General features: G+C 37.0%; 1 protein-coding gene across 2 annotated transcripts in view; it reads left to right on the top strand.

Annotated features, from left to right (window-relative positions):
* Positions 1 to 10,500, top strand: part of ddah1 (dimethylarginine dimethylaminohydrolase 1) — a 154,169-nt gene that overhangs the window by 105,414 nt on the left and 38,255 nt on the right. For both annotated transcript variants that reach the window (XM_030131989.1, XM_030131987.1), the window contains 2 exons: positions 1,713 to 1,812; positions 7,016 to 7,089. In XM_030131989.1, the coding sequence (XP_029987849.1) occupies positions 1,713 to 1,812; positions 7,016 to 7,089 (174 nt within the window). The remainder of the gene's footprint in view (positions 1 to 1,712; positions 1,813 to 7,015; positions 7,090 to 10,500) is intronic.

The raw sequence follows: 10,500 nt of genomic DNA, 5'->3' as shown, positions 1-10,500 counted from the left end.
TCAGAATAATGTTATTGTTATTACACAGTGGTGTGCAGTGAAATTAGGGTAGACAGACAAATACAGGAAGTGATGATATAAAAAGATGAGAATTAACAAGGGGAAAAAATCATGGTTTTAGAACATAAATGAATACACATGATAAAAAATAGAAGAAAAACCTAAAGTATAACATAGTAAAGCTGCATTTTACTACAGTTTATTAAATATAAATATGATATTGCACTGTAAAAGCAATATAGTAAAAGATATAATAAGCTGCGTAATGTTACAAATACGCTGTAGATTTGTCTGTAGATGGATATTCCCGTAACTAAATAACTTCAGATCTTACAATCATGTGACTTTCTCTAAAACTGACTCAATCTTGAACATGCCACCCAAATTGTCTACAAACCCAACGTAATGAAAACCAGAGTATTGCCTGGCAGTGCCCCTACTTGTCTTTATTTTGCGTAAATATAAAAAAAGAAAGAGGGATTAACTGTTACCTCTACTTAATGTGTTGCATGCTATTGCTGTCAGAGCTTTTTAAAGAACCACTAATGAATCTGTAGACTCAGTAACTTGGAAGGACACGATGTTCTTCCTCATTACAGAAGCAGAAAGATGAGCAGAATGCCTGCAGTGAAGATGAAACAAGGAGGAGGAAAGTTTGATTATTCTGCGGGATTCCAGTGTTTTACTTCTGGAAAGTGAACAAATTGGAAAGATGCCATTCTGGTTCTGAGCCACTGGTTCAAAAGGCCATTTAAAGAGACAGTCTTCTTAATGACTAGCCATAAAACTGGCCATTTAGGTATTAAAATTATTAAATATAATCAAGATTTAGTGTTAATGTATTTATGTGTGCATACTTTGGAGTGTAGAAGAAATGATATTTGTGTGCCTCCGGGCCTCTAGTGTGTTATCTGGGAAGTGTATGGCTGTCTACCTGTATGACCTCATGGTCCAGCATTGCATAAATGAGGAGAAGCAGAGGCATTGTGTTGGCCAAAAAGCACAGCGAGCGGGGCTGAGGTCATCACGAGATAGGGCTTGTGGAAACACTGATGCTCTTGCTAACATGACTGGACTTGGAAAATGCTCCCGCTGGAACCCCAAAACAGGACAGTAAAATCAAACTGGGCGGTCGGACAGGAGAGCAGGAAAGATGACATGCAGGTGAAACGTGGATTTCCCTGATTTTTCCATCCACAGGTTACGTAATATTAATATTATCCTGCACATACCAAATCCTCCTACTTCCTTGATGTAAATGTATGAACGGTGGTTAACTCTGAACACAAGCACAGGAAGAGGCATTTTTAGAGTTTGTCTTAGTCCTTCTTAGTACCTACGTTCTGGAGCCACTTTCTTGTAAAAGTTTTAACACACTTCCTCCAAAATGACATCATTTCATGGCTCATTAAAATGATGTCATCGCAACCTGTTTGAAGGAAAAGGTTTTGTTTCATTGGCCTCAATCAGAGAAACTGAGGCTGCTGAGACCTGTGCATTACAGAAATCCAGTAAAAGCCTTTTTACTGATTTCATCAATCTTGTTTACAGATGTTTGATTAGAACTACACTGTATAGTCATATTCCTGAAGATAGGAAATGCTGATGCCTTAGAGCTTACTGTACGTCATCACAGTTCAGCCTTTTGTTTAACATCAGCAGATGTTCTAAGTGTTTTTATGTGTGTGTATGTTTTTTTGTGCTTGTTCCAGACGGATGCAATGAAGGCAGCTCTGAAGAACCTGAATCTGAACATTGTGGAGATGACTGATGAGAACGCCACACTGGATGGAGGAGATGTGCTTTTTACAGGTAGGACACACTGTCCACTTAATCAAAGTCTTAAAACTGCTATCAGTCATTGTCAGTCCTCCCAGCAGTAAAGTGATGAACAGTAAAAGCAACTATATCATGAGGGAGGCTTGACCTGAGGGTAATGCACAGGAAAAAGCCATATTTCTTGTTATTTAAGGTCTGTTCCTTAAGTCAAATTCCAGTTCACAATGTAAAGTCACATGAAAGCAGATATGGTTTACATGCGCAGAATATTCTGGGTTTTGCACTTATTCCAAAAAAGATAATACTGCTATATACAAGGACTGCAGAAATGGCTATTCCTTGCTGTGACAAAAAAGAAAATGGGATGTAAAAATAATATTTTTCCAAGTTTTCCGTTAGTGGCACACTGGGACTGTGCTATCACAGGCTCCCTTTTCCATTCCTTCTCCAACCCTGTTGAGAAGGTTGCTGTTGGGATATTTGCACATAACCAAAACCTGTTGATGTCCAGGTTTGTCATAATGTATAAACGTAACCGTGTTTCTGCTTCTGGCCTGATGTGGGCTTTTTTCAGTCATTTGTCTCTGTCTCAGCCTGACCAACACTTGACCTTTTGGTTTGTGTACAATGCACAGAGCTGACGATAAGAACCTAGAGCCTCAGCTGAGATCCATGCTCTGAATTTTTGGTATGTAAATGTCCAAAGAATGCTCTTAGAAGCCAAATAACACTGGTATATTATATATGTCTTAAAGCGGTCATATTGTGCTAATCCCATTTTTATTAGTCTTTGATTCATTTATTTGTATATTTGGACCCTAATAGTTAATAAAGTTTGAATTTGAACCCTCCAGGTGCTGCAAAGCTCTCTTTATATTCATTCCAGCAAAAATCAAGTGGATTTCTATAACCTGTTTCAAATCCTGCTTAATTTATGTTTTATAACTAGTTACGTCACAACATTTGCACATATAAGGTCAAGACTTCCGACAAACATTTCTCCAAGTACACTGTAATTGTTTGTCAGCAGCAGCGGTTGTAGTAAAAACTGAAAATATGTCCAAACTTCGAGCCGATGACCTAAAATGTTCAGTTGTTGGTTGTATTAACAAACACAAGTGGCTGAATGGGACAGAGTAGCACGGTCAACAACCTGTAGGGGGCGGGGCATGAAGTGGCTCCTTTTCATTTAAAGGGCCAGCGCTCAAAATAACCTTTCTCCTGTCATTACTCAGAAATAGGGTTGAAGATGGACCTGTGGAGATTAATTAATTTATTATCATTATATATCTTTATGTAGGTGGGACAGTGCACATTAATGAAGACATTTATACATTCCATTTCAGTATAAACATGTAAATATGTCGGAGTTAGCGTCAGTGCTAATTTTCACCCGCAGTCCCCACATTAATGAAGAATTCAGACCCAATTCATAGCATTTACAGTTTATGCAGACCACAGAGGAATGTTTTAAAATGCAGAATTCCATTTAAAAAAGCAAAATATCACTAATTTAACATGCTGCATTGAGTAAAAAAGACTACTGTAATATTTGAAATAAAAGTGTTCATCCAAACCATCTACAGCATGAAACTGATGCTATTTTAACAAACCGCGCATGCATGTTTGATTTTGATTAAACCGCGCTTTAGACAGAATGGTGTACTGAAAAACATTCTGTACAAAAGGCCTATATAAAATTAAAACCTTGTGAGGAACAAACCCAAAACCTTGAAGGATGAATCTATAAACGAATGTGGCAGAAATGCATCCACTATGGCAAACTTTTTTTTTCCCAGAAGTCTGTTAAAGTCATTTAATGGGATGCTCCGTGTTGCGGTCTACTTCTCGTTCATGATTTTTTGCACGTCAAGATATCATGTTAGGTGATATTGCTTACTTAATGTGCTTGAAAAATGTCAGTGAGAAATCTGATTACTGTGACTCACTGTATATAATGCAGTCGTGTATAAGCGTAGAGGAAGTAGAGCATGATCTCTCTGCTGTTTTGACTCATAGATAGTTCAAGCGTGCAGACGATTGTGTGTCTTTAAGTATTCTCCTGTGTTTTGGGTCCTCCACGTAACCTCCCACAAAGTGACCTCCGTGACCTGTTACCTCAGCGCACTACGCAAAATTTTCCCCCAAAATATAATCTGAACACTGTTTACCATGGTGTACAGTCAAATCAAATCAGCAGGAATCCAGGTTCTGGCATAGCTTAATAAAAATTGATGAAGCCAGTGAATCTAAAGCATGGTGGTCTTTATTAGATTTTCTGTACATTTTGTTACAGTCATGTGGTGAGTTAAAAATGTGGGTCAGTTTCTTCTACACTGCGCAGGATACTAGGAAAAAGTATAGTACACTTAATTGGGTTTCTAGACATTGGCTGTGTGCTCTCGTTCCTTCCAGCTGAAATCGGTTTCACATGGCAGGGCTAGAAACATTTCCTGTTGGCAGGGCCCCGGCTAACGGCTCATTTTGTAAAGGCTCAGCAGCTACATTAGAAGCCCATCCCTGGACTCTGTTTGCTGCAACAGCCTCGCCAGGCGTTCAGGACTCTGTCTGCTAGTGGCCCACCGCAATGACCACAGCAGGCCTTTTCTCACAGCCGTGCAGAAAGTACATACACGGCAAACTTCAATGACAACCTGGATTCTGTAGCTCCACAGGCTTGTGAATGAAATTTGTAGAGTTCACTACTGTAGACTAGCAAATGCAACTTAGATGCATGTTAGAGGCTGGGTGATAGGGACAAACATGCGATCATGTAATAATAATAACTTTATTTATATAGCGGCTAAAATGTACTTAGGGGGTCAAATGAGTGGCCATTTTTGTCAAAAAAAAAAAAAGTTGTAAGAAATGCATAGAACTGTGTTGAAATAATGTTAATATATTTGTGCACAGACTACTGATATTATTTGACAGTGGAAGCTATATTTTCAGAAATATTGGGTTTTGAATAGCACGTCTATGTGAAAACTTTTGCTGGTGGACGGACGTGACATTACCCATGATGATCTGGTCAGTACCAGTACTTTATTAGTAATAAACTTATATACTTACTATTGCTAATTCTCCTCTTATTCATAAATGTTAGTATTGTGGATCTAAAACAATAACAGCTGACACAAAAACACAAAATGTGGCAGTGGACGGATGTGACATGGTTGTTACAGATCCCATCATACTGATGCTCGGCAGCCATGTCACAGTTTCCACAAATGATCCCTGTGCAAAAACTAGTATCATAATTATTTATTGTATAGTTTATCATCATACTAAAGAGTAAATAACAATATAGAATTGTTATTTCTTTATAAAAATGCTTATTATTAGAAAACTGTTGATTTAAAAAGTGACGTGTGACATTCTTCATGTATGTATTGGTGTAACATAAGCAGGATGGATCAGCACCATACTCCATATTGCAACCTGTAAAAATAAAACATGTGATATGTAGGATAGAATCTTGTAAGAAAAATTGGGGAATCTAAAAGAATAGAATATTTGTTTTTCAGGTAAATTCAGTTAAAATTTAACTTGGCCATTTGTGACATGAAAATATAGCATTAATTGTGATGAAACTGGACATTTTTGAGCTGAAAACATAGTTCATATGACCATCAACATGTTGAACAGAACTGAAATCCTGTAAATTTGCATAACTTGCATTTACCAACACAAAGTTCCTTTGGGGATTCACTTATATTGATTTCTTATGCACAAAGACATAAATAAGACCTCTAAGCAAGTTTTAGCCGATAGCACCTTTAAAAACTGAGTTTACAAAGTGCTTTGATAGACATAGCAAAAGTGCATAACAGCAGAATAAAAACATAGCAAACAACACAATAAAAGAGATGAGTAAATGTGTCATAGTGGAGAGGGCAGAAATAGCATAACATGATGCTGTCAAATGCGAAATGAAGGAGTGGATTAAAACAACATCATGTATATCAATATAAATGAATAACCAATTAGGGTAAAATTAAATATTCACATTAAAAACATTAAAAAGAGACAACATCACATGAAGGCAAGTCTATAAAAATGTGTTTTAAGAAGTGACTTAAAAGATGACACGTAGGGGTGTAACGGTACAGAAAAAGTTTTGTTTCGGTATATTTTCGGTACAGGGGTCTTTGGTTTGATACATTTTCGGTACAGTGAAGGAGACCTGTGTGTGTGTGTGTGTGTGTGTGTGTTTGGGGGGGGGCACTCCGTGACTACCTGCAGGAATGTATGAAAAACAAGTAGTACAAAAAAAATACAGCCAGCAACAAGTAAAAGGCATGCTGATACAAAAATGAAAGTCCTACATTACCTATAAGGACACAACCACCTGCTGCATGTTCAGACTAAACAGTCAAAAAAATTATTAATTTATTTTTCCCACTTGCCAGTCATACTTGAAGACAAATGCTGGATGTCACATGATTAACATCCCATTCACAACATGTCTTCTGTGATGTGACGAAGACTCTATATGGTTGAAATTACAATGTTGTCCCTATTGGTAATAAAGGGCTTTTATTTTTGTATCAGATTGCCTCTGACTTGTTTCAGGGAATTTTATTTTTAGTCCGTTTTTTTGGATTACTGAATCTTTGTAACAGTCTTTTTGTTTTTCGTACATTGAACTTTTGTTGGATTGTTGATATTGGAGGGAAATTATATCATTGTAATTATAATACCTCATCACCCAGCCCTATATTATGCTTAGATATCATATACAGTACTATACAAAAGTCCAAGGCCAACATTAGGTTAGTTGGTTAGTAAAGTTATAATGAGCAGTATCTGTATTAATATATAGTCTGGATATATTTGAATTACTTACAGCAGTAAACACAAATATTTCTGTGAAAAAATACAACCTCTATAAACCAAAACTGGTAATCCATGTCTTTAACTCTTTTGTTCGAACAATGAGATTTATAGCATTAATTTTTTGATGTTTTATGCAAGGTTTCATTCAACACATGTCACATGTCTCTAATTGTTTTTGCTGCTTCTTGTCATGGGGTCAGAGGTCATGCTAAATAGTGACTTTTAGAACCTATTAAGTTCAGGTTTTTTTGTGTATCTTGTTGGCCTGTGTACATATTCCCTGTATTTTTTTTTTAATGTGTAGAAAAGAAAATGCATAGTACTGTAGATATAAGCATCTATGCATCTCTGTAGATACTTGCGTTACAGCTACATTATCATCTGGTTCTTTGCTCAGGTCGGGAATTTTTTGTGGGCCTTTCCAAACGGACCAATCAGAGAGGAGCAGAGATTCTAGCAGATGCCTTTAAGGTAAGTTAAAGTCATAAAATGTTGATTAAAAAAAATGTCGAATTAGAATCAAAACTTCAACTAATGTTAAGATACCTTCCTGGAAAATTATTGTAATGCAAAAGGCTGCCCATTTCAGTGTATTTTTTTTTAATTTTCACCAGGGAGTTTGACATTTTGAGGCTTTTTTAACATTCAACTACTGAAGGGAGAAAGTTTCTGTGCTCAAAAAAATGAACATGAAAGGTAAAGGCTGTCTTACCTGTAGGATTTGTGGTGTGAAAAAAGTCTTGGAGCTGGTGATTGCAACCTTTTACAAGTGTGAAAACATCACAAATATTGAAAGCAGACTTTAAAGCAAACAGGAAAATCTGGTGCCCTGCAGATTAACAGTATTTGAATAGTTGTTCCAGATTTTTCTTCTTTACATAATTTCTGGATAAATCATATAAAACTCAAATTATTATTCAGTACAGAGTATGTTATCGTGTTGGATAATGTGACTGAAGGACGTTTTTAAAGCTTCTTCCTCAAACAGTGAAAGTTTGAGTATAAACACACAGTAAATATCTACAAACTCTGCTTCGTTTTCTTTATCTTTCTCTCGGCTCCTGAATACACCCATGCTGTAAACGAGACAAGGCTGCAAACAAACAAAAGCAGAAAAGATAAATATGTTATCAATCATAAAAGCTTTAGGGCAGGAAGATAACTGCATCATCACTCCATTCATCTTGCCGTTTTCATTCAGTTCCACCCCTCCGTCTCTCTAATCCCATTTTACCCAGCATCCATCTCCGCCTCAGACTCCATCCCCACCTGTCACGCCCCCTTCCTTTCCATCTATTAGATCTACTGTACCATCCATCCACCCCGCCCTTCACTTCGTCCTTTCTCTGCTTTTACTCGGTAAAGTCTCACCGTCTATCAGATTATATACAGTAAAATTCAGTCAAATATTCAGTTGTTATTAGGAGATATGGGAGCAGTTTGATACATTATCCTGTTGGCTCCAATTGGAAAAACAAGCGCCTTACATTTAAACATATTCATCCACTGTCCCACTTACAAGCACTTATGACCAGGTTCACAATGAGCTTTGGACTTCATGATTGTAATAATGGACAGACATGAGGCCAGAGTGATGTTTACCTTTGACCTTTGGCCACCAACATTGTTGTAATTCATCCTTGAGTCCAGGTGAATGTTTGGACCAGATTTGAAGACCTTTCCTCAAAGGAGTTCCTGAGAAATGTAGTCAACTTAAAATTATTTTATTTCCTTTTAAATCCCTAAATGGCTTCACCCTGTCCCCCCCCCCCCCCCCCCCCCCCCCCCTTGCTCCCTCAAGTCAGTAGATCAACTGCTCCTGAGTGTACCAAAAACTAAGCTTAAGTTCAGGGACGATTGATCTGCCTCTCTATATCACACAGGCCTCTTCTCTGTCTGTTTTTAAATCCCTTCTTAAAACCCATCTTTTCTCCTTGGCTTTTGAAACCATGTGAGATGTTTGAATGTATTATTTTTGTTCTATTGTTTTATTTAGTAATGGTTTATTGTTTTTATTTTTTGTTGTTTTTAAATTGTACAGCTTTTTATGTTTTTTTTTTTAATTATTATTATATTCTTGTATTTTATTCTTTTATTTTGGTTTTATTTATTCTTCTGTACAGCACTTTGGTCCACTGCAGTTGTTTTAAAGTGCTTTACAAATAAAGTTGGATTGGATAATAATTGAAAGCCATAAATTACTGATGGCCTTGACCTTTGACCACCAAAATATAATCTTCACCTGGAGTCCAAGGGGAAATTCGTACTAGAAACCTGAAGGTATTCATGAGACATCATGCTCATAAGACTGGACAAACATTTGGCTTGGGTGACTTGAACCTCTGTCCTTTGGCCACCCAGAATTGTTGTAGTTCGTCCCTGAGTCCAGTTGAACATCTGTACCGGATATGATGACCTTCCCTCAAAGGAGTTCCTGAGGAATATGGTCATAAGAATTGAAAACCCTGAGCTTACAGTGGCCTTGACCTTTGACCTTTTGTCACCAAAGTTGGTTCAGTTCATCCTCGCTTCCTTCTGAAGTCATGCTAAATTAACCAGAATTTCCTCAAGGCAATCCTGAGACATAATTCTAATAAGAATAACAGACTTCACATCACTGTAACCTTGACCTCTGACCTTTGGCCACCAAAATCATCTCAGCTCATCCTTATGTCCAAGTTACCTTTTGTAAATAAATGCTTTCTGTGTATATTTACACCATGTGGCGATAACGACATGACATGGAGTTAGAGCTGGATAATTAGTACCATAATAATTGTCATATATATGCTGAGAAAACCAGACATTTGTTTTATTTATTTTTTTATTGTTGGAACATTTTCAGAACTCTTGAGGTGGAACTTAAATAATAAAATTGTTTGATGTCAAAACATCAGTAAAACAATTTGTGCCAGGCACAACAAACCCCGCCCCTCGCACGTATTGTAGCTTATTTTGGCATCAATCCAGCTGATGTCATCATGTCTATGTGTGCTGATGTCAGCATAGACATAGACAGCATAGACACATTTCGGCCATTATAAGTAAATGGGGGGAAAAAAAAAAAAAAAAGATTTAAAAATTCACTAAAAATTTGAACTTTGACCTGCTTTTCCCAAAGTGTAATCACATCTATTCTGGGTCACTGGCAATCTTTAAACCCAATTTGGTTTGAATTCAACAAATAGTTTTGCTGTTAAAGTGTTAACAAACAAACAAAGAAACAAACTGAACCAAAATCAATACCCCTTGCCTCCCTTTCGGGGGGTGGGGTAATTATGTAGAAAATGAAAACATTTTGTGGTTTATTCGATCAAGTAAACAAATATAATAATCCACATTTCTGGATGTTTTTAGAATAGAACATTCTTTAACATGCACGACAAGACGTACCCTCTGGACCAGTCCTATGTCTGTGTAAACAATTAAAACTGAATCTTTAATCAGATTGCCTCCAAATGGATCGAGGAAATGTTGATGTAACTGCAGCTACTGTGGCGGAGCATCCTGAGGTTATTGATCGACGTTGCTATAAGGAGTCCCGGTGGTAATTAGTCGTCGGTGCCTGGGTGTGGGACTCATCTGGCTCAGAGGCATTTTTAATCAGCCGTTGATGCACACCTCTACCACCTCTGTATACATTAATTAACAAACAGATAATGACTGATCGGAATTGGAAACTGATCCTAACACAGCTCTCATTAGTTTTTTAATGGACAATTTCTCCCTGAGCTTGAATTAATCTATCGATTCAGATGCACTAATAATCACTGCACTGTTTACTTATGATGTGCAGTTCTTCTTCTGTTAATGGTTCAAAGATTTAATGGAAATAAGAGTTCATATAAACATTATAATCATTAATCAATATATGTATTTGCA

The sequence above is a fragment of the Sphaeramia orbicularis genome, chromosome 4 (assembly GCF_902148855.1).
Source record: "Sphaeramia orbicularis chromosome 4, fSphaOr1.1, whole genome shotgun sequence".
NCBI lineage: Eukaryota > Metazoa > Chordata > Actinopteri > Kurtiformes > Apogonidae > Sphaeramia > Sphaeramia orbicularis.
This window is presented reverse-complemented; position numbering and strand designations above follow the sequence as displayed.